The sequence below is a fragment of the Sminthopsis crassicaudata genome, chromosome 3 (genome assembly GCF_048593235.1).
Source record: "Sminthopsis crassicaudata isolate SCR6 chromosome 3, ASM4859323v1, whole genome shotgun sequence".
NCBI lineage: Eukaryota > Metazoa > Chordata > Mammalia > Dasyuromorphia > Dasyuridae > Sminthopsis > Sminthopsis crassicaudata.
The window spans coordinates 226239817-226265676 of record NC_133619.1 but is presented as its reverse complement, the minus strand read 5'-3'; the positions used below and the strand labels follow the sequence as shown (position 1 = coordinate 226265676).

The following is a 25860-nucleotide window of genomic DNA, read 5'->3' as shown; positions in this document are numbered from 1 at the left end:
TTCTTCATCCTAATGAATATCATTACAGAATAATTCTCTTATAATGACATATACTTTATGCATTAAATTCTTATTCATAATTTATAATTAAAAATAAAAAGCTACATCTTAAATAAAACCAGAAAATTGTGGAGATTTGGGGAATATGAAAGGTTTTTAAAGGGGATTCTTACTGTTTTCTTTTTTAAAAAGACAAGTTATTTAAATTTAGATTCCAAGTCAGTCTTACCTGATGCAAAAAAGTCAGGATCAAAGTAGGCCATAAGTAAGAAATTGAATACAAGTAACAGAAAGCCTGATAGGGTTATCAAATTCGGAGCCAGCCACGTAGGGAAAATCTATTTTAATTTAAAAAAAAAAATTAAGTCAACATAAAAATTTATACAATACATGTTAATTTAAGATTATAATTAACATTAATGTAAAAGATAATTTAGAAATTTACTTCAATTTATGTGAAATTTCTATGCTTTAATACAATTAGAACTTAATTATAAATAATATTGTCATTTCAATCTTTCCTTCCTATCATTCCTCAATATGCTTTTATTCACAGAGTAAATCAAAAGTGATTGACTCCAAAACATATGGTTAAGAAGGAAAGTAAAATTATCCTCATTCTACATTTATGTAAAACTTTCTATTGAACTCAAGGTTCTTTGGTAAATATGACCATTGTTTTAATGAAAAGTTACAGAAATAAATTATTTCTCCTCTCAATGGAAGAAACATTTACAATGAAGCACAAAAATGTCCCACAATTATGAAAAGAATATTTTCTTTCTTAATTGTATAAGAAATTTCTATTAGAAAAAAATGGGAATATAACCCCAAGAGAATTATGTAACATAGCACAACTCAAAGAATTGTGGGTTATATATAAAAAGTAATCCCTGTGGATTAGAAATGGAGTATTTATCTTCAAAGAAATGTTGCAGAGAAATTCTGAAAGGAATAGGCATAAATCACTATAAATATAACTCAGGCATAAGGTTGGAAAAGACTACTTGTTTGTGGGTCTAAACCCAGATTAGTATATTCTTTCTAAAACTGGGGTATGAGTGGCTATGGGGATATATATAATATGTGAATATCTGAATCCTCAGAGTGCTGTGATAGCTAAAGAACGAAAAGGTAGGGAGAAGAAACTGTAAAAGAAGAAATATCAATGTTATTTATAAGGAGGAAACTGAAGTAGTGGAAATGAAAGTGATTTGAAAAATAAATGAAAAATAGAGTGATTCAGTGTCCTCATACCCAACATTGGTTGTACTTTCATTCATACCCCAAGAATCAATAGTTATACTCCTTCCTCCTCACTATTTCAAACTAGCTTCGCAAATTAAGTTAGTCTTTGAGAATGAGAATTAAATTTACTGATTAGCTAAATGTTATCACTGATAACTTTTTTTTAATATTTAGGAATGAATATGCAGGTGAGTTGTCAAGAGCCTTTAAATGATTTTCATCATCCCACTTTAAAAATGAAGGAAAAAAATATAATACCCAAGCCCCCTTTGGCATTTTTGTAGTCACTATCATCAATTAAATGATCCAGTCTTTTTCTAGCATTATAGTAATTCTTTAAAAGATATCTTTTATAATCATGGAATTCAGCATGACCTCAATTTGGGTTTTCTTTGAAAAGCTATTGAAATGATTTGCCACTTCATTCTCCAGGTCATTTTATAGATGAGGAAAATAAAACAGAGTTAAATGACTTGCCCAGGGTCGCATAACTAATAAGTGTTTAAGACTGGATTTGAACTCAGGTTTTCCTAACTCAAGGCCTGGTACTGTACCACCTAGCTGCTCAAATAGGAGAGAACATAGTAAAATAAATCAGGATGTGCAGAACAACTCATTCCAGAGTCCACATAGCTGCCAATAAACTCAGAGCTTTGTAGTCTGCTTCCAAGACTTAGGGAATCTCAATTTTCACTTTAAAAAATGAGAGACTAAATGTTAAAGTTCTATTAATTTAAAAGCCAAAATAAAAGCAACTAAGATATAGCAATATAAATATTTTCTATGATCTTGCAAGTAATCAAATTTTTTAATTTCCAAAATATCATCTCTTTTGCTGTAATAAAAATAACCTAGTAAACGTTACAACACATATTAAAGATGTAAGATAGTCTTACCTTTACTATAGTATTCCAAAATGGGTGCATAACATACAAAGAGAGCGGATTGGTATCCACAGCCCTGTACTGTAAGAGAAAAATAATTAAAACTTTCAGAAGGTTATCCCTCTTACCTATTCTGAATTCTGGGTTGAATATCTATAATATATAATATCTATAAAATAACTCTAATATCACTCCAAAAAAAGCATTTTTTAAATAAAAAGCATAAAATAAGAAGAGAACGGCTTTATGTTTATTTAAAACAATTTATTATTCTTTTCTCTACTTAAAAAGACTAATAGAGGAGAGTACTGAAGTTACTAAATAGGGAAAATGTCCAACCAAGATAGGTCAATATTATTTGGTTTACCAGATCATCTCTAATGCCAATACTTCTTATTTCCATATCATCTCCCATGGCAGTCCAGACCTTAATCACCAATCTTGGTTTGCAACCCTCCATTTCAACTGGGCGTGAGATTGGGAAGGAGGGGTTACAACAGAAAAAGAAAGAGGCAGAAAACTATTTATTTCCATTAATGTCATAAATACCAATACTTTAAACTTCCTGCACAATCACTGAAACAGATTTCCTTTTGCTTCACTCTTACCTATTTGCATATATAATATTAAAAATGGTTATTATGGACTTATTTATTTTCCCATCAATTTTAAGCTGAAAGTTGGAGGTGAGAATCCATGTCAATTCTTTATATATAGCTCAATTATCTAATAAAATGGAACATGTACACTTAAAATGTGTTGTCCCTAAGTTTTTGCACCACATATATGTATACATATATGTACATATACATATGTATATAAAATCAAAATTAAAAGGGAAGCAACAAACTAAGAGCAAAACCTTCACAATAACTTTCTCTGATGACAGTCTGATATATAAAACATTCAAGGAACTGATTTAATATATAAAAATAATAGTCCTTCCAACAGTTAGAGATGATCAATATATATACAATATATATCCAACAGTCAAAACATATGTACAGGCAGTTTTCAAACAGAAGAAAATAACACTATCAATTGCTATTAGAAAAAAAAAAGGCTCAATATCACTAACAATCAGACAAGTAAAAAATTAAAACAACTCCTAGGTGCTACCTCACATCTATCAGATTGACAAAAATAGCAAACCCCCCCCCCCCAAAAAAAAAAAAAAAAAAAAAAAACAGCAATTGCTGGACAGACTGTCAGAAGGTAGATAAATTGGCAAGCTTATGACAGAATTGTGAATTGGTCCAATAAATATGGAAAGCAATTTGGAAATATGCTCCCAAAGTTACTAATCTATGTCTTTCCTTTGGCCCAGAAATAAAAGCATTAGGCCTATATCCCCAAAGAGATCATACAGCAAAAGACCCATTTGTATAAAAATATGGAAGTAATTTTTTTGTTGTAATAAAGAACTGGAAATTAAGGAGGGGATCATCAATTAGAGAATGGCTAGACAAATTATGGCTTATGAAGGAAATGGAATTCTGCATAGACATTTCTGAGGGGGGAGGGGAATTGTTGTTCCCTTTAAGATTATGTCCCCTTTTCTGATCTCAGAGATCAGGATCTCCCAGACTCCAAGGAGTCCAGACAGAGCCAGGATAAGAAAAGCAATACTCCCATAGAAATTTTAAATTCTTATTCAATTGAAGAATCCTGGTGTGATCAGCTCCAGCTGTCTCAGCCCCCACAAGATACAATATATACAATTAATATATATACAATATAATATATATATATATACAATAATATACAATATAACAGCTTCCCTCAACTAAGCTCTTTGCAGAGGGCCTAAGGCAACTTACTAGTACTCTTCTGCCTAATGAGAAAGCATTCTCAGTGCCAAAACTCCATTTCTTTAATAGATCTTTGCCACTATATTAGTCAATCTCTTGGCAAACTGAATTCTATCCAACAATAATTCAATTTGCAACTAATAATTGGGGAATAACTGAATTCTTTCACTTTTAAACCTGCAGCCAATTTAACAAGGATATTAATAGCTCTCTTACTGCCACTAACCTCTTGACCACCAGGGATTGAGAGCATTCAAACCGCATCATTTTTTGCTTTAGGTAAATGGACCACTCTTCAGACCTCTGTAATTTGAATTTGCCCATGAACAGAAAGGGAGGGAAAGAAGCACAAAAGGGGTCTACATCCATGGTGGGGGCTGGCATACAGTTCAAGTACACATAGGAGTCAGAGAAAAAGAAAGAGCAGAAGGAGGAACATACAGGGGCCATAGTCAACCACAGACCTGGCCAGAACCAAAAGGAAGAATTTACAGCCAGCAGATACATGGAAGCTAAACAGAGCTATGAAATGAAAAAGATAGATAATCCATAGGAGAGAGGGGTGGGGAGTAGGAAATGAAAAAGAAAACACAATAAAGTTAACAAAGATGGGAGGTGTTTTGGAATGCAGATTTCTTTCAGAATTCCTTATGCATTAGTTAAATTTCCATAAAGTGACAACTGTCTATTGCTGTAAGAACTGTAGAAAAGAACCACTTCAGAGAAATCTGGGCAGATTTGTATGAACAGATGCAGAGTTAATTAATTAAGTGAGTACAACAAGGAAGTTCCACTTTACAGCAATACTGTAAAGAAAAACAACTCCAATAGATATAATACTCAATAGCAACTCAAAAGGAATAAGGAGGAAGTAAGTAATCCATTTCCTGACAGGGGTTCCACAGGAAAGAGGAGCTCATATCAGGGTAAGGGGGAAAAAACCCCCACAAACTAGAGTCATTGACATATTTTTTTAAGTGCACATGAAAGAACAAAAAGAAGGCCAAAAGGAAACAGTCAAGCGGGACATCTTTGAATGTAACATTTTTAATTTATTATATGCTTTTTCAAAAACCAATCGGTATAAAGTAGAAATTCATGTTTTCACATATTATCCTTTTTCTGTACATGAAACTTTGTATATAAAACTATTTCATCCCCTTAGCTGTTCCTTAGTAGATGAATCAAGAAGTTTAAATGGATAAAAAAAACCTTACTATATACCAACTACTATGCTAATCAACAGGGATAGAAATATAAAGAAAGAAAAAACCAATCTACTTCAAGAAATTTACATCCTAATGGGTGAAGACAACATATAAGAGGAAGCTAAGGGGCAGTTAGGTGGCGCCACTAATGGATAGAGTACCAGCCCTGAAATCAGGAGGACCCTAATTCTTAACACTTCCTAGCTGTGTGACCCTGGGCAAGTCACTTAATCCCAATTGCCTCAGAAAAAAAAAAAAAAAAAAAAGAGGAGGCTGAAGGTAGAAAGAGATACTAAGATGGCAGCATGGTGGTAAAGTTCACAGAGTCAAAAGCACAGTTGGCAAGAGAATGAAGGATGGCCAGTCTGGGGCCTCCCCCAAAATAGAGGCTCCAGAAGAAACTTAACGATGGGAGAAGCAAAGAGAGAGAGCAGTTAAAACATGGTGGCAAAGTATGGAGAGTAAAATATAGGCATAGAAAGAATAATATATAAGAATGCTGTGAAAAGAAAGAAGAGAATAGGGGACAACTTTGAGGAAGCGGGAGAAGAAAGAATACAATACACACCGACTCTTCTGTTTGGCATTTAAGGAGATAAAAAGATATGGGGATAGAGATACTAGAAATAATAGGAAGGCACTGGCATTTTATTCAGTATGGGAGTTAGAAGACTGAATGAAGTGACATCCTGACATTAATAATGAAGATCATTTTTATTTTATTTATTTTTATTTTTTAAATTAATTTTATAATTTATAATTAATTTTGACATTACATATGCATGGGTAATTTTTTTACAGCATTATCCCTTGTACTCACTTCTTTTCCGAATTTTCCCCTCCCTCCCTCTACTCTCTCCCTTAGATGACAGGCAATCCCATACATGTAACATGTGTTATAGTATATCCTAGATACAATATATGTGTGTAAAACCGAGTTTCTTGTTGCACGGTAAGAATTGGATTCAGAAGGTAACCTGGGTAGAAAGACAATAGTGCAAACAGTTTACACTCAATTCCCAGTATTCCTTCTCTGGGTGTAGCTGATTCTGTCCATCATTGATCAACTGGAACTGAATTAGATCTTCTCTATGTTGAAGATATCCACTTCAATCAGAATACATGATGATTCATTTTTAAATTTTCTCACCCTGAAGGATGCTATCACCCATCCCCAAAAGTCTTCTTACCCTGGAAAGTACATCTGTCCCTGTGACCCCTTCCTCTGGTCATGTCTTCCCTTCAACCTCCATTTTTAAAGAAGTGATCAGGCATATTCCTTCATTCCTCAGAGTCACAAAAACCAAAGTAGAGAGTATCCAAAAGAAGGAGATAATGACAAGGGTCAAATGTTGCAAATCAAGAAGGATGAAGTCCAAGAAAAGATTGAGAAAATTAGATCTGGCAATTAAAGATTGTTGGTAACTTTGGAAAGAGCAGTTTCAATTGAATGAAGTCAGGAGCAAGTACAAAGAACTGAGGAAAAGGAAGAAGAGAAAGGAAAGGATGAGGGGGAAAAAGGGGGGAGAGGGCAGTGAGGGGGAATCAAGTAAAAACAGCTTGTTTAAGGAGTTTATCTGAGCAAGAAAGGCAAAAATGGTATAAGGCAGTAGTAAGAGGGCAAAGTGGGATCTAGTGAGTTTTTTTGTTTTGAAAGGAAAAAGATGTAGGAGGTAGCAGGAAAGCAATCATTATATAGAGAGAAGGTGAAGACTAAAGAGTAAATAGAAATAACAATCTCTACAAAAAGTGGAGACAACCAAAAGGGGCAAAGATGACATATAGGATACAAGAAGAAGGGTTGGCAAGCAGAAAGCCTCAGAAGTGAAGGAAATTATTATTTCCTTGCTTGCCAAGAATGAAGTGAACTGAATTGTAAATCTTCATATATGGGATATTGTTCACATACTACATAAATGTGTGAACACGCTTCCAACTAGCCATGTTGTCATTGAAAACTTGATGAGTTCATAGGTTAGGGAAAGAGGAATAAAAGTAACAAATGCACTCTTGATGATTCATTATGAAGTTGAGTTAATCCTGGGTTCTCAAAATTATAGCAGCAGTGTGTATACTCATTATTATATTGTTATTTGATCTAAACCTGTGTTTTTTTGGTGTAAAGAATTCTAAGAGGAGAAGTTTCCTTTACCCAAGAACATCTATAACTGTTAAAACTTATAACTTAGTGAGTTTGGCTAAGGAATTGAGCTGTTAATTGACTTGCTTAAGGTCACAATTATTTTTCACCAATAAAATTGTCTTCATCATTAATATAAATACTACCACCAACCTCACTACTCAAAATGTCATCAGCTTATAACCGGCATGGGGAACCTCTCAAAAAGTTAAATTTTGTCCAGTATAACTGACACTAAGAAAATAATGGCTCCCCATTGCTCTCTTCAAAATTACTAAAAGATCTCTTAAGCACCAAATTCAACAACCATTGCTCAATCCTCATCCTCCTTTACTTCTCTGCAGTCTTTTATTCTGTCAATTACTCTTTTTTCCTTGAATTTCCCTCATTCTTACTTCTGCTTACTTACTCCTGATTCTCCTCATAACTGTCTTTTGACTCCTCTGTCTCTTTTGCTGGAAATTCTTCCACTCCACATCTGCTAATTTCGGAGGTCCCCCAAAACGCTCCTTCTCTCCAAACTTCCTCATTATCAGACATTACCAATATTGTCAGTATCCCAAGTAACCCAAACTCAGTCACAACCCAGAAATCATCTTCCACTTTTTACTTTCTTTCATCTCTCATATCTAATCACTGGTCAAGTCCTATTGATGTTACCTTCATAATATCACTTGCATACTCCCACTTGTCTCTCCTCTGATTGTGCAACCATCTTGATGCAGGCAGGTTCTCATCATCTCAATGGAGGCTTACAACAGCTGCTGATTAGTCTTGATACCTCAAGTCTCTTTCCACTCCAGTCCACTTTTCCACTCAGCTGCCAAACTGACCTTCCTAAAGTGCAGGTGACTATATCACCCACCTCCCCTCTCCTTCCTTCATCAGTTTCAATGGATCCTTCTTTCTTCTAGGAAAAAGTATAAAATTCTTTGTTTGGCTTTCAAAGTCATTCATACATTAGTCCCCTTCATACTTTTCAACATCTTACTCTGTGATATAGTGACACTTAGTCTTCTCGTTATTCCTCAAACATCATGCTCCATCTTGCTACTCTAAGATTTTTCCTTGCTGATTTACCTGGCCAATAGAGATAGGGTAAAGACTTCTTGATTTCATTAGTAAATTCCCAGTAAGGAAACTCCCCCTACCAAAAAGTTGTCTCCAGCGCTAAAGTTAAATAGTTTGCCCAGTATCACAGCCAAGATGATTCAAAATCAAAACTTAAATACAAGCCTTCCTGGTTGAAAGTTGGCTATCTACTACACTACGCCACTTTTCACACAATATGCATTTAATGGCTGGCATATGGTAATCCCTTAATAAAGGCTTTTTCACTCTTTAATACATAGCCTAAAAGTATATACACATTACATATCTATTACAAGTACATTATACATTACATATACATGTATGTCTATATATTGAATATGTCATATATACCATATGAAATATTTATAGGGTTCCTCAAAATCTTAAGCCATTAAAGCCTAAAACTGCACTAAGATTTTAGGAACAATCTATACCTATAGAGCCTTCCCCAAAGAAGGTAAGCTCCTTGAGTGAGCTGAAAGGCAGCTAGGGGGCATAGTAGATTGAGTGTTGGGTCTGGAATCAGAAGACCAGAGTTCAAATCCTGTCTCAGACATTTACTAGTGATGTGACCCTGGCAAGTATCTCACTTCTATCTACCTGAGTGCCCTCAAGTATAAAATAAGATTAATAAAGCCCCTATCACACAACGCTGTTGTGAGGATCAAATGAGATATTTATAAAGTGATCAGCCTGACATCTGGCAGGTGCTTAATATAGGTTTGTTCCCTCCTTTGAGTGTAGTGGTTTTTTCCAATTTCTGTCTTTCTATTCCCCATGTTTACCACATAATTAGTACTTTATAAATGCTGATAGACCTCAAGCATACAAAATATTATAAATCTTCACAACAGGCCTAGCAGGATTAGGCTGAAAACTCTCAAACAAGCCAAGTCTTTAGAAAGGAAAATCATCTGTAACACAAATCAAGAGATCTTTTGCCTAGGATGATTGATGCCTATATCCAGGAGTCACTCCCTCCTAAGGATACTAAGTATACTGAAAAGAAAGACGCAAACAAGGCCTTACTTTGTTCATCATATCATGAAACCACTGGTTATGTTCACTATATTTTAAGCTGAAGTGAACTGTGTAAATCTAAACAGTAAGCTCACTGTTATCCCACATTCTACTAGAATTCTCTATTAAGTCAATAATTCTGAAAAATCTTTTTAATCAAATCACAAAATGTGGGAATTGGAAGTGACCATCTAGCTCAATCTATTCAAATTAATACTCATATTCTGATACCCATATCAAGTGGTCATATAGTTTCTGCTTGAAAATTTCCAAGGAAAGGAATCCTACAATTTCTCAAGATATTTAACCAAATTAAATCAAGGTAAAGATATTAGTGCTTTAAATATTTAATTATATTTTAAACTATTTATGGCATATTATTAACTTCATTTTAGCACACTCACAGAAAAAAAAAAAAAGATTACAAATGAAAAAAATTGGAAAATAAGCCAAGAAAGAAAAGATGCCAAAAGATAAAACACTTTTTAAAAATTACTATAACTTCATGCCTATGCTCATGCACATGTTTCACTCTTACCTTTGAAAATAAAAATCCTTTACCTAAACAAGAACATACCATTCTTCAATCGTACAAGACAATTTATTTTTATACTATATCTTACATGCTATATAGTTGCATTCTCATGCAACTATTCTGTTACTTCCCTTCTCAAATTGCAGAGGAAATACTCAGTTTTTCCTCTCCAAATACTTGTGGAGCTCTCAAGGAAGTGCTAAACCCCAATATAGAAGATACTAGAAATTACAGCAAGGAAGCCTCAGGAGTTCAGCATTTCTGAGCGTTTAATATTTGGTTCTATATTTCAAAAATAATTGCTGATTTTAGTGTCTTTTTGAATAGTAAATAACACACTTTCAATCACTTAGTTAATCAACAATATATTCCCTCCTTCTATCAGTAGTGGTAGCTTCAACTATCTCCTATTCTTACAAATATTACTCTTCAGTTCTGACTTCTTTCCAGGTTGCAGATATGAATTTCCAAGAGTTCTCTACTTCAAACTGAATTAATTTAAAACCAAACTAATCTTTCCTACCAAACCTTTCTGACTTCTTTATTTCCGTTAATACCATTACCTATCTTACTAATCACGTAACCTAGAAATTTCAGTCATCTTTGATTACCTTCTCACCCCTCAACATTAAATCAGTCCCTAAATGTTATTATCTCTACCTCTATGCTACTTCTTTTCAGAATTTATTGGAATTATCCTCTACTCCCCATTCCTGCTGCCATTATCCTAATTCAAGTCTTTATTAATGCTCACTTGGGAATGCTGCAATATTCTAATTGATCAACTGTCTCCATTCTACCACATCTCAAATACAACCTACACATTATTGCTAAATAAATCCTCCTACAGTTTTAATCATGTCACTTCTTTGTTCAACATTCCTCAAAGGTAGGGGGCACCTAGGTGGTGCACTGGATAGAGCACCAGCCTTGAATTCAGGAGGATCCTAGTTCAAATCTGGTCTCAGACACTTAACATGTCCTAGCTGTGTGACCCTGGGCAAGTCACTTAACTCCAGCCTCAGGGATTAAAAAAAAAAAAAAAAAAAAAAAAAAAAAAAAACATTCCTCAAAGGTTTTCTAATATCTATCAAGTCTCTACTCCTTATCTAACATTTAAGATCTCCCATTACTTAGTCCCATTTATTTTTATTGCTTTATTTTCTTTTCCCCTAAATGGCACACTTGATATAGCACTGAGCCTGGAAGGTCAAGAAGACCTGTGTTCAAATCCTACGTCAGATTCGGGGTAACCTTGGGCACTTCTGCCTCAGTTTCTTCAACTGCAAAATGGGGAGAAAAATAGAAAAGGTCATTGAGGATCAAAATGAGATATTTCTAATACATTTTGCCCATTGCTTGGCACACAGAACATGCTTAAATGCTTTTCCTTTCCTTCTATTTTGTCTTCTTCCTCACTACCATCCTTGTAAACTCGAATTATCAAGCAGCTCTACTCAATGTAGTTTTCTAATATAACCATCTCTTTTCAAATTTTATTCACGAATATTATTATTACCTCTGCCTAGAATATCCTTCCAGTTACAATTATGCTATTCAACACCTATCATCCTTCAAGGTACAGCTTACAAGGTACCTTGTACCTCAGATAAAATATAATAGTTATTCATGTATTTTATCCCTCCTATTAAACTATAAGCTCCATGAGAACAGGAAATATTTTATTCTGTTTGTATGCCTTAACAGCTGGCATTTACCCAAAGGATAAGTGAACAAAATGTTTACTGTCTAAACTATTCTCTTTGGGGGGATATTTGAAGAATGGACTGTTTTATAAGTCAGTTTTTTTTTTTTTTTCACTTGCAGTGGAGAGGAAGAGTATATGAAAATTCAACTAGAGCTTTCAACTAACATTCTTTGAGTACCTACCATGTGAAAGTCTCTGTGTCAAGAACAGAAAATACCAAAGCAAAACAAACAAACAAAAAACAAATCTAATCTCTCCGAACTAAAGGCATAGAATAATGTTATCATATTAGAGACTGGAAATGAGAACTTGACCTCAAAATATCTTTTATCTTTATGCACCCAAGGAGAGCAAAGACAGCATGAGTCAGAAAGCAAAATGTTTCTTATCAGTTCACAGTGAATCAAATCCCTCTGCCAGCAAGGCAATGTCAGAGGCAAAAGTACAGACATAGGAAACAGTATTATCCACTATAAATTCAGTAAAACTGATAGTAATATAAGAGATCAGTCAAATGGGAAAGATGAATGAACAGACAATAAGCAGCCCAATTTATTAGTTTATTAATATATCCATGTTATATCCATGTTTACATAAACATGAGAGGCACCATGTTACAGTAAAGCTGTCTCAAACATTCAGTCTCCAGGCTGCAACACTCCTGAATGCAACAGGCTAGATTTAAATGTAATTGGGAAATAATTATCAAAATAAATAAATAGACAATAGACAATGATAACATATAGCCAGCATGTTTTCCTATGTATGGAGTTTCTATTTGAGTTTGACACCACTTATGCAAAGGTTAAAGGCTTGCTAGGCCTTACAACCCAGAAGATCCGGGCTTAATTCTTACTTAGAATAATACTTTTCAAGCTACAGATCTACATAACAGGAGTTTTTATACTGGAAGTTCCCCACAATGATTTTTTTTTTTTAATAACTGACGCAGAAAAAAACAGCTATGTAAATGTACAATTGTACATGTGTATGCATGTAGATACAAGGTGAATACAGCCACAAGTAGAAATCATTTAGGAATAAGTTCAAAGATCAGGTGACAAAACATTAGGAAAATACTTCCAATTGTTACAAACTATTTACTGCTACAAAAATCCAATTTTTTAACACCAATATTTTCCTAGTAATACTATGAACTGTGAAACACAATTACCATGGAAGAATCTTATCAAATGAATGGCATATTGTAGATGCAAGCAGGCAGCATCTCAAATAGAAGTGGCTGAAAATACTTCTCAAGAATATGTATAGGAATAGCTAGACCTCTTCCCTCGATTCATGATCAAAAAAAGCTTTGGTGGTCACACCACAAAATGAACCCAAAAACTTCTGATAAAGACCAAAAGGATGCCTGCTGGGCAGATATTCTTTCCCACCAATATGGCAACTTCTTAATCTACCTTACAAGTATTCTACTGTAGACCCACAAAATCATGAATATGACCACTTTCATAGATATGGTGGATAATGTGAAAGGATAAGTTACTGTATGAATCCTGAAAATTGTGACTAAAATGAAATCCACCAAAAGACCAGCATCTCTTCCAGTTTAAGATCTCTAAAACTGTCTAAGTGTTTGACCTAGCCCAATTAAAAGGCAGTAGAATCAAAATCAAAGACTGAGTATATCTCAGCGTAATAGCAAAATGACACTCCTTCTAAACTCTGTCAAGCAGTTTAAAAAAAGACAAAAACCAATAGAGAAGATAAAGGAAATAGCTCTGGCAGTTGCAAAGAAGGCCAATGCAGATATCAAGAAGAAAACAGCTGCAATATTATGTTTAAAGCAGCATCCTTGCAACTTTCCTTTACACCAGGATGTTGCTGCCTTCCCACAACACTAGCCCAGGACTATAAGCCTTCAGGCAAGGCTTGGCACCAGGACCCAGAGCTAAATAGCAAAAACAAGCAACTCCAAAGGCAATCCACTTCAGCTTTAATATCATTACTTAGCCTCTGATCAAGTTAATATTTAGTATTATAAATTAGCTTCAGTAAATATATAGATAAGTATGCATGTTTATGTAGAGAAAGGGAGATGGAGAAGTAATAGGTGATATGTGTACCACAACTGAGACAAAAGTACCACACTTTCTCTCCTCCAAGATATTAAAAGAACCAGAGGAAAGGATAAAGGGAAAAATCCTAAATGGAGAAATTTTTGGAGACAGGACAAGAATCATAATGGAAGAGAAAATAAAAAGAGGGTCCAATATGCACTTCTAACTATGAGATCACAGATTCATTTAAGGTACTTAACTAAGGGGAAAAATGAAAATTTACATTAGTTGTTTTTTTAAATATACATGAACACTTATTTGAGTTTTTATGTGGATTAACAAACATTCAATCAATCATTCAGTAAGCATTTAATAAATTCTCTATTATGTATGAGACACTATGCTGGAATACCCCTGCCCTTAAAGAGCTTACATTCAAATGTTAAGAGAAATAATACCTAAAGTGATAAGTTAATATGAAATATACATAAAGTACTTTTGGGAACAAAGGCTGATAGAGAGGAGATCACTAACAACTGAGACAGAGATGGTTTTTCCTATTTATACACAAACATCCCACTCTAATATAAGTCCTTTGAGGATAGACTGCCTGTCTATTCTATCCCATCCCCTAAACTGCCATTCATCTTTGTGTCCCCAGAGCCCAACATGAACTTTTCAACATTCCCCAATACTCTTTTGATCTCTTTTTGTCAATATGGTCAATGTGTTCTTTTCCTCCTGGACTTATTTGTCCCATTGGAAAACCCCTCAAGACTCAAGCAAAAAGTAACTATTACTGCTTTGATCTGTACTTTGGAAGAAGCTTTACTTTGTGGTTAGGCTGAAGTATACTTTGGTTTTAGCCAAGTTAACCTTTCAGTAAGTTTCACTTACTTACCTTTCAGCCAGTTACCACTTTTACTTGGGCTAGGCCAAACACTTTACTAGGTGTTAAATGTGAATGATTAATTGAAATAATAAAATAGTGGAAAAAAATGGGAGTTGTTCCTTATAGAGAAGAAGTTGGAAATTGAGTTTGTCCTCATAGGATAGTATTTGCTTCTGGGGTTTGGAAAGGTGAGGAGATAGTATTCTAGATAGGAGGGAACAATATGAATAAAATTTAAGGAAGTGAGTGTGAATCAGGCATATTCAGAAGATTGGATAGCCTACATAATTCTCCATAATAAGATTCATCTTTATCCCTTAACTTTTGTTTTAGTCAAGAATTTTGTTTCCCTATATACCATATCTATCAGGTGTCTTTGGTGTGGTGCTCCCTTCTCCCTGCCTCTCCACCTTCCTGTTTTCCCACTAAATGTATATTATTGATTAAAATAAGACTTATATTTTTTCCACTAGTGACCCCTTTTTGCCTGAGAAAAATGACCCTAGGGGAAGCTAGGCGGCGCAGTGGACAGAGCACCAACCCTAAAGTCAGGAGGACCTGAGTTCAAATCTGGTCTTAGCCATTTAATACTTCCTAGCTGTGTGACCCTGAGCAAGTCACTTAATCCCAATTGCCTCAGAAAAAAAAATTACCCTGAGTCATTTTACGTGACCCTGGATATATAGGTATAAAAAAATAGATACACAAATCAATCATTTACTGATAATAATTCATAATTTCATCACTCCCTCATTCAGTTATGAATCCCCATATGAGGTCAAGAACCAAAGTTTAAGAAGCTGGAGACTATAAGGAGAAATATTATTGAAAAAATACATTTAAATAGATAAGTAAATATAATATATCCTTTAGGAGGGAGAAAGCATTAACAACTAGGAAAAACTTCTAAAAAAGATATAGTTAAGCTATTGATTTCCTTGAGCCCACATTAAGCAGTTAAACAAAAAACAACCTTACCTTTCTACAGAGAAATATAAAGAGGGAATGATGGGACACAGAAGAAATCCACACAAAGTGCTTTAAGAAAATTTAAAGATGATACAGTAGATAGAGCACCAGCCCAGAATTCAGCAGGACCTGAGTACAAAGCCTTAATCAGATACTTAACACTTCCTAGCAGTATCACTTAATTCCAACTGCCTCAAAACAAAAACAAAAAGAAATTTAAAAAGAAAAGAAAATTCAAAGTACACTTCAGCTTAGGAAAGAGTGTATTCTGGATACTGGGGAAGTCAGTGCAAATGCATGAAAACACTGAAAATGCCTTATTATGGAAGGACCAAATTTAGGTTTTCTTTTTTTGTTGTTGGGGAGAAAAAGGGTATAAAATTTTCTAGCTTGACTAGAAGGTGCTATGTAGCATGCCTAATGTGAAATGACACTGCAAAGTAAGATTGTAGTCAGATTATTGAAAGTTTTATTTTAAAAGCAATAGAAAACTACTGAAGCAGGCGAGTGACACTAACAGATCTGTGCCTTGAGAAGATTATTATTTAATTTAAAAAAAAAAAAAAAAAGATAGAGATAACAAGAACAATTAGAAGGACAATAAAATAGTGTGAACTCCAGGATATTGGAAAGATACTATCTATTTTTTTATATTTCCTGTGATACCTAACATAATGCCCTGCATAGGTATTCAATAAATATTTGGTTCCTTAGTATCCAAGTACATGCAATGGCATCTTTAAAAATTTCTGGACACCAAGCCAAAAAGAACCAGCTCATTTATGTGCAACCAAGAAATGATCATCTGCTTTCATGGATCCTGCTGAACATTGATAGTTTAATATGCAACCAGGCATATGATACCTGACATACCTAATCAGGTATGAAAAATGTTCTTAAGAAAACAATTTCTCTATTACTAGGCATATTTTTATGATAGGGTTAGATTAAATCACAACAAAAGTAGAAAGTTATTGTCCTCATTTGATCTTTTAAGAATATACTCGATTAAAAAATAAGAGATTAGTAAAATTGTAATCCTAGTCTCACTGAATGATGGAAAACAATTTTGTAAAGAACAATGAAATTAATCAGAAAAATAAGTTGGGTTTGAATATTTTCACTTGATCTTTCTAAGCCTTATTTCTCATCTGTAAAATGGAAATAACAAGAGCAATGGTCACGGAGAAAAATGTGGTTTCAAATCTTATCTTGGTCACTGACTAGCTATGATGTTGTGACTTTCAGTTTTCCTATATGGAAAAATGGAGATGTTGTGATCAAAGGACACTACACAGAAAGTACTATACCATCTTAAAAGTTACATAAACATAAGTTATTCCCATCAGATGTGAGATCTGTGTGTGTAAGGATCAAATTAGTTCATTTTTAGATGCAGTTCTCAAATTTCTTGGTCTCAGGACCACTTTGTCCACTTAAAAATGATTGAGGACTCCCCCACCCCCCCAAAAAACACTTTTGTTTATATGGTAATATATTAATGCTTACCATAATAGAAACTTAAATGTCTTAGTGGTATGACAATAGCTTGGACCTTGAGATTCCCTCCTGACACAAAGATTTGATGATGCATATGAAATAATTTTGTAACCATAAAACTCCCTCTATATAAACATTAATTTATTTCCCCACCTCTACTAAAGGAACAGAAACTTTCACTTTAAAAGAAGGTGTAAGTGTAACAAAAAGATCCCCTAAAATTTGTAGCATACAGACAGCAACAATCCTACTTTGTTTATCCTTGGTCATAAGCTCCCTGCCAATAAAAAATTTGCATTTCCCCTCAAGCTTTTACAATTCTCTTAATCTCACCATCATTCAATATATGATGGCTCATTTATAGAGGAGATGTAGAAGTTGAAGTTGTTGAGATCAATTTCTTAGAAAGTTAGCTGAAATACAGATCTAGAATCTGAGGCAAGGCTTGAATTTAAGTCTTCCTCCATCTAAAACCAGCATTTTATCCATTGGACTACATTGACTCTAATGTAGAAATTTAACTTTTTTTGTACCATGAATCTGGTGATGACTAAAGACTGTTTCTCAGAATAATAAGGTGGTGGTGTTTTTTAATTCATAATTGAAGGAAATCTTTCAGCTAAAGATTCCTGAAATACATTGAGTTGCCCAAAGACCTTCTGCTCTAATAGATCAATTATAATAATAAACAGGTTCTATTATCAAAGGCCGACATTTACATAATTTTAAATATAGGGATATTATACGTTTTAAATGTATATAAGATTTTATATACATACTCTAATTTGAGTCCACAATGATCCTGTGACTACAAGATTAACCCACACTTGGCAGATAAAGAACCTGAAGTTCAGAAAATAATGTTTACATACGACCACAGGGAGACAGGATTTTAATTCAGAGTCTTTCATTCTCCCAAGACAGTGTTGCATCTACAAAACTTAAAATATATTAGCTCACTAGAGGTCAGAAAATAAGCTGTTAAGTAAAAAACTGCAGCTATTCTCATTCCCATCCCAGCAGCAAAAGAGGAAACTAAGGCTGTTACTTAAATAGCTCATAGACAGAAAGCTAATAAGCTAAAATTTGTGATATGAGCCCAAATTTTACTGATTCTATTCACTGCAAAGATGCCTGTCTCTGCCTCAAAATATTTATCTTTAGCTTAGCTATATCTCAACAACCATGAGTATTTACAAATTATCAGTAGGGCTAATTTCTTAACAAATGCTAGTTATACATTCTGATTATGGCACTAGCAAAAGAACTCCATTAATCTGAATGCCAACATATCATATATCTTGTTTCCTTATTCAATGATAACTCATGTAGACAAAGACTTGAAATTCATCGAAGTTTTCCCTTCATGTGTTCCTAGGTTTATCTCAGCCTTTTCTTTAATAGTGCTAATAGCTCCAACCATCTGTTTATTCTTCCCCTTCTATCTGGTCTCAAGAAATATTCCAAAAGGGACCTCCATTTGAGGAAATAATGTTTCTTAAGGAATACTGAGATTTATTATCAACGGATTATCTCCTTTATTATATATTTGGGTCCAAGGTCATTGACCAGACTAAATCAACAATATATGAATTTAAGTATTCTAAAGGCAAAGAAACTATTTTTGATTTTCTATTCTGAATTATCCTGTCTTCTTTTCTTCATTAAATTGAGAATTAAACTGAAAACTGAAGATACTAAGTTTCTAATCTTGTATCCAGATGCAAACCAAAGAAATTACCATGTTCTAGATAAACTTAAGGTGCAGAAAACTATCGTCTTTTTTTTTTTTTCTGTTCGAAATCCTTTATTTCCCTCTGCTCCCAAACCACCCCACAAAAGAAATAATTCCTTCCATCACTTACCCCTGAAAACTCTACAGCTATCATATTTAAAAAAAAGAAAAAATGTATCTCGACCATCCACTGAAATCCCATTCCTTATGGCATGGTGAAGATGGTCCTGAGTTCTCAAAGGTATTAACCAATGGCACATAAATTCTGTAAAATTATACCAAAATGAAAACTATTTCTATTTCTATAATCTGGTGACTAGCATAATAATTCAGAAAGCTCATGACAGGCTAGTTGCAAGACAATCCAAAGGCTGTTTACAAAGTTAATGAGATATACTGATACAGATCAGAATCAGGGAAAGGAATATCCGGGATAAGAAAATCATAGATTCTTGATGCATTCAAATATATTGGCTAGTATTTTAAATAATATACTGAAAGTCATATATACTCTTGGAGTTAAAATACTGCCACTGATCACCAAGTATTAAGTTGCTTGATTACTAAAAGCTGTAACAAGATAAAGGAACTACTGTAGAAATACAAGCCCTCTCCACAGAATAGATTTCCTCTCTTCTTTGAAACAGAATGATACAAAGTGGAAATGGTTCACCATTAACTGAAACTAAGTCATTCCTAAGTTAAATATGCTGTACTATAAAAAGAAAAAAAAATTCACCTTCAATACATGGGAAAACTAAATTATTCAGATTAAAAAAAAAAAAAAAAAAAAGAATGTGTTCACATTTATACATTCCTAAGTATCTACAGAAATTAGTAGAGGAAAAAAAGGACTTGAAATGCCTGAATCTCCTATTGCAATCCTTGAAGTTACACTGAAATCCCATATACAAGTGCTGTACAAGATGAACAAAACTGACAGGATCCTGTGAAGTTCAATTTCTCTTTTTCTTTATACTTTTCTTATTTCAAGGATCCATGATATTACTACAAAAGTATCCCCTCCTACATTAAGGGCAACCCCTTTTTATCTTAACAAACAATTTCCATAAATGGGTATGAGTGAAAAACATTCACCATGGAGAGGCCAATCTTGGTGTGGATTGTCAAAGTACCTGGTGGCTAAGATTCCATATTATCTATAAACAATAAATAAGTAAACAATACGTTAATTATTCTACCTATACTTTTCAATACTGGTGGAATAGTCTTAGAGAATCCAGCATCTGCCCAATACCCTGAGCAGATAGTAGACCACTAATTTAGTGAAGATCACTTTTTATAGTTCATCAAAAACATTAATATCTGTGTAAAGTCACCAGATGTTTCCTTCAGTTTCAAAAATTAATTTACATTAAAGTTTTTTACTATAGAAAGCTAACCACAACTCTGTTCATTAGCATACTCTTTTTGTTAGACAGAAAATATAAAAATTATAAATCCCAATTTTTTTTTATTTTAATAGAATTAGATCAAACACGGTAACAGGCACAATACTGCTATTGCTAATACTACATATATTATCCATGAGGATCCTCATACTCCTATGTAGAATTATCTGAATAATATAATCCTCAGAAAGACACAGCAGACGGTTCCCTCTTCTATGTCACTTAACTAAAGAATTTTCTCTCACAGAACCTATGCTGCTCTTGATAAGCCCCTTAACCTCTCAATGTCACAAGCAACTAAGTCTACAAATTGAAAACCGATGCCAGTCTGTACTGTTAGAAGTTTTTAATACCACTGAAACGGCAGGCTTAATTCCCCCCCCCCCATTAAATGATATATGTAACATACATAGATATTACAGATGTGTAAAATACACATACACTTTTGTTTTTTTGAACTCATTTTAACAAAAGCACAGAAATGCCACCTCGGTGAACATTGACCTATTGCTGAATTTGACCTTTGTTTGCCAGGTTGGAATCAGTTAAAAAACTAAAGAGGGGGAGGTTAAACAAAAAAAAAAAAAAAAGTCACCTCAAAATTTCTGGTGAACTCAGAAAAGTCAGTGAAGTTTCTTTTAAGTAAACAACAGATAATGCATAAATGGTAAGGATGTACTGTAGACGAAGTGCATAAAAGTTTGCCATATATAGTATAAAAATTGCTAAAATCCATATTAAAAAAAATAATAATATGAGGAGGGGGAAGGGAGGAATTTTTCTGCCAACAATACACAAGATTTACCAGCTTTGTGCCAAAACGGAGCTCAGCAAAGAGGTGGAGATTAAGCTAAACACAAGAGATTTGGATTAAGAATTTCTGGCCGAAGGGAGTTTTTAAACACTGGCACAAATTGCTAGAGAATGTGGAATGTTTCCCCAAATGTGTCTTAAAAACAAATCAGGTTCTCAGGTTTCTAACCAGGTCTGAGCAAAGCAGAGAATGAATTAGATTAACTCCTCCCGTGGTCCTTCCAGTTGTAGCACTTCAAAATAACACAACCTCGCTTCTAGCTGCCTTTCTCAACGTGCGCTTACATAAGAGAAAGCAATCAAATGCTTCCAGAGAAGTCGCGGAGGGAAGAGATAGGTAGCAAAATGTTCATTTTTGTCTTCGTTGTCCGAAATCAATCCCTGACACAAATCACTACTGAAGTGAGCGGAGTTCGAGCTGCCGCCCCAATTCTGAATGTCAGACCCCAGCAGCGTAACTTAGAAAATCACGTTAACGCTACGAGAACCACAATAACACTCGATTCAGCTGAAGCCGCACCAGCAGGAAAAGTTGGGGCTGCTCAGGAGAAATGTGGGAGATCCCTGCGGCTGAGCGCTAGGAAACGGGGTGCAGGGGCACGAAGCCACGTCTCCCGCCTCCTGACCTCCGACCCCCTCCGGCTACCCCTCGGGCCAGCGTCCTCCAGTGCAAAGGGTGGGGCTCCCTCCCAGCTCTCTCCATTCAGGGTCCTACATCAGGGGGGGACGGGCAATCCCCCCAGCTCGGAGTGCGGTCAAGCGGAGCCAAGCCAGGAAGGGGCAGCTCTCTTTGCACCCCTCCGGGCCGCTCCTTTCAGGTGACAGACGAGGAAACTGAGGCCCCACAGAGGAGTGATGTGCTCCAGGCGACAGCGGGAGGACGGGAAGCCGGGACCTCCGTCATGCGGAGGGAGGTGTCGGCGCCCCACGAGCGTCCGGCCGGGGTCCCGGGAGCCCCGCCGAAGCGGAACCTGGCGGCCGGACGCGGACGGATTCCCTCGGGAGCGCTCGCCCGCCCTCAGCCGCCCCGGTCCCGACGCCGAGGGGAGCAGGATGGAGGGCAGATGAAGGGAGGAGGAGGGAGTCCCTGTTACCTTGTATTTATCGAAGCCGGCCAGCTGCTCAGGCGTCACGTATTCGTAAAGGAAGGCCATGATGACAGCGAGAAGAAAGAGAGGCACAAACGCCCGCCGCGGCTGCCTCGGGAGCTGGGAGCACCCGGCACCAGACCGGGTTCGACGTGAGTCCTAAAGGCTGAGGGAATGTGGAAGCTCCGAGCTCCACCCCCTGCCCCCCCCACCAGAGCCCACTACACTCTCGCGCACGCGCGGCCAGCCCCGGGGCGCACGCGCAGGCGGCCCCAGGTCGCGATGCGTCAGCACGCAAACGGACGTCGGCCGGCGCCTACTACAACCTCAGTCCGCCTTGTTCACTGGAACGAGGGGAGGACGAATCGGCGGAGACCGAACCACGCGAAATCCCGCCCTTCGCGTCCTCTCTGCGGTCTCATTTGTGGAAAAACTTGATTGGAGCAGAGGAAGGGGGGGAAGGGAGCTGGGAAACAGGAGGAGGCGAAAAGGCGAAAGTTTACGTTGGGTCAGTTTAGTTCAGTTCCCGACAAGCTCTAGGGCCGCGCAGGTCGCTTCGCCTTCGGGACCGGCAGCTAGGATGGGGAGGGAGAAGAGAGAGGCTCGGAGGCTGGGCTGCTTTGTGACGTAGCGCCGGAGGAAGTCCGCGAGCTGCACGTGTCGCGACTGATGGTTCCACACACGTGGTGCCCGAGTGGCTGAGGGGAGCGGCCTGGGCGGGTTACGGGAGGACCGATGAAAGTGGCCGGGGACGCGTTTATTCCTTCTCGCCTGGCGAGTCACGGGATTCTTGGTGCAATTGCAGATTCTTCTATTTCTTATCTCCTGCATCCGTCCCCTTCTCTTTTACTGGGCTTTCGCCCTAGTTCATCTCCGCAGCCTCTCACCTAGACTCTCGTAATAATTCCACTCCCAGACACGCCCTTCTCCCTCTAGATCCGGGCCAAAGGCATCTAAGATGTCTATCGTTTGTTTTCAAACTGCAAAACACAGCGGTCACGCTTAGGTATAAAATATAAATAAATATAAAATAGATTATAGAATTCTTCTGGGTTCTAACACCACATACTATTTAGGGCTGTTTGGCCTTGCTAATATTTTTTCTACTTTCCATAGATAAAAGGGAGACACCTTCATAAATGATGATTGAACAGATTTTCGTTAGACTCTAAGTACATGTGGAGGAGGGGAGGAGATGCCTTTGTGACATACTGTAGCTGTTGTAAGTTTTGCACTGAGATGCGTGACTTTGCAGCGTTTTTCTTGGTATTGTTCCTTTTAATCGTGGATGAAATTCTCTTTTATGCTACTGGAGACATTATCAGGAGTGTGGTCAACCGAGAAGAGGCCACAATGGAAGGAAAACAATGGGGTTTCAAAGTCCTGCTAGCAGCTTTGTGAGTGCCCTTCTACAGTGTTTCTAATTGTTTATCTCCGTCTGAGAAAGATTCAAAATGAAGAATAACACATCGATCTATTAGGTGCTCCAGCAATCTGCCTGTTCTGTATTAAGATGCAAAACTAAGATGGCTGAACATCAGGAAGAGTCCAGCAAATTCCTTTCTTCAGACTCTTGCAAACAGATCTAGAAAATGCACCAGACTGACTCTAGATAAGGGAAATGACTTTTTGCAAGGAAACGGGGGTTGAGCGACTTGTCCAGGGTCACCTAGTAAGTGTCGGAGAACAGTTTTGAACTCAGGTTCTCCTGGCTTCAGGGCCAGTGCTCAGCCTACTGTGCCATTTAGCTGCCCTGATTAGGGAAAATTTAAGAAAAAAAGTCACCGTAAGTTACTCTTCTAGTCCAGATAAGCATAGGAAGGCAGAGAGGTCTGGGATCACTGGGGTAAAAGTACAGAGCAGAGCATGCTGTGGAGAGGACTTCAGGTTGGAGAGAGGCTGAGCATCTGAACAAAATCTATACTAGGGCACTTAATCTTGTGCAGGCTGCAGAAGCAAAACCAGCTGGCTCTGTCGCTCACTACCCAGGTGTAAATCCTAGGCTGACTGAAAAGGGTACCGGAGCCCAAAGGTTGGGAGTGTTACTATGTAGGGAGAGTTGTGAATGGGATAAACTGAGTGAAGAACTCTCACAAGAATGCTGACTCCATCTATGCCCTAGTTGTGGCTTGGGACTGCCTTTAGCAAGTTGAGCTATAGCTAAAAGCTGCAAGTGTTCCATTATCCTGGATAAACAAACACGTCCCTCCTGTTCCCCACACACACATCATTTCATTAGCATTATCTAATAAGGTTAAAGAGTACGTTATTGACTAATATCCTTTGTTTCTGAGGTACATATTTAATCTGAGGATAAATAAGAACTCCCCAGTCAATGGGAGAAAAGGTCAGAAGGGAAAGGTGGGGACTTCTGCTTTGGGGTCTATATAATCCTTTGTTTGCAGCTTGTGCTCTACTGACTTTGTATGTTGGAAGTTGCCCTTTCTCATGAGTTCCAGAGATAGTAATAAATCTTTTTACCCTAAGAATCTCTGATTTTAATTTGGGTCCTGTCCTACACAGGATCAATTTTAGAAGCAATAAAAGAATGACTCAGATGCCAGGAGACAAAGCACACTATTAAGTTCCAACTTCTGGTCCAGTCTGAAGCCAGAGTCAAGAATAACAAGGATAGAAAGCCTTAGACAAAGGGGAAGCTTTCAATTCTGTCACTCTTTACCATCAGAATTTCCCAGCTATCTTACAGTGGCTGAGTCTAGCTCAGGATCAAACTTAGATCAGAAACCTTCAGTGCTCAGTGATCAAACATTGAACTGAGACCACTTTGGGAGCACTCAGTACTTTGAGGTCCCTTGAACTACTCCAGAGATTCTAGAATAACACAATACTCAGTATCCCAAAAAATTAGCAATATCACCAACCCAATTGTTTTCCAGAAGTATGAAGAGAATCTAGCCCTAATATCAAGTCCTAAGTGAGGAAATAGGTTAGAATAAAAAAAAAAAAAAAAAAAAAAAAAAGAATCCCAGCTGAAAGGCTATTACAAGAACGCTTAAAACACAAATCCAGAAAAAAGAGAATGATCCTAAAATATCTACAAATAAAACTTTAAAGAAAAACATAGGTTGAATACAACTAGAATTCTTGGAAGAATGAAATGAGTTTTTTAAAAATCTAAAGCCATTTTATTAGTAAAACAACATGAGAAAAAATGGGGAAAAAAGGAAGAATTTTTGGAATTATGGAATTCTTATGAAAGAAATTTTATGGAAAGAGAATTAGCCTTGTCCAAAGAGGGAGAAAACCTTCCTGAATTAAAATTGACCAGATAGAAGCTAATGACACCATGAGATAAAAAACATTAAAAACACTGAAAAAAGAAAACAAGCAAAAATACTCACTTTAAAACAGATTGAGGGGGAAATACTTAAGGTTCATTGAACTACCTGAAAACCAGGAACAAAAAAAAGAATCTGGATGTCCTATTTCAAGAAATCTTATTTAAGACATACTCTGTCCTCAAAGACTTAATAATCCCCAGTTAGGATTTTTTTTTTTAATTTTCACAACTTACTCCTTTCTTTCCTTTCTAGTGGTCTTATATTTTATTTATCTCTATTTCAAAACTAGTCTTGCCATTCCTTGAATACACTCCTATTTGTAGACTCCTTGCTTATTTATTGATTATTTCCTTGCACTTGGAATATTCTCCTTCATTTCAACTTCCTGTCTTTCCTGTCTCTCCCTCCTCACCATTCCTATTCCTCTCCTCCTTAAGTGTCTATTCAAATCCTGCCTTCTTCAAGAGGGCTTTTCTTTTGGG

At 36.4% G+C, this 25860-nt stretch overlaps 1 protein-coding gene across 1 annotated transcript in view; it reads right to left on the bottom strand.

The window, feature by feature from the left end:
- The window catches only part of SELENOI (selenoprotein I), a 45454-nt gene extending 23167 nt beyond the window's left edge, over nt 1–22287 (bottom strand). The window contains exons 1-3 of the mRNA XM_074300107.1: nt 22083–22287; nt 2145–2213; nt 230–338 (exon numbers count right to left, since the gene is read on the bottom strand). Of these exons, the coding sequence (XP_074156208.1) occupies nt 230–338; nt 2145–2213; nt 22083–22142 (238 nt within the window). The 5' untranslated portion in view covers nt 22143–22287. The remainder of the gene's footprint in view (nt 1–229; nt 339–2144; nt 2214–22082) is intronic.
- Nucleotides 22288–25860: the final 3573 nt, after the last annotated feature.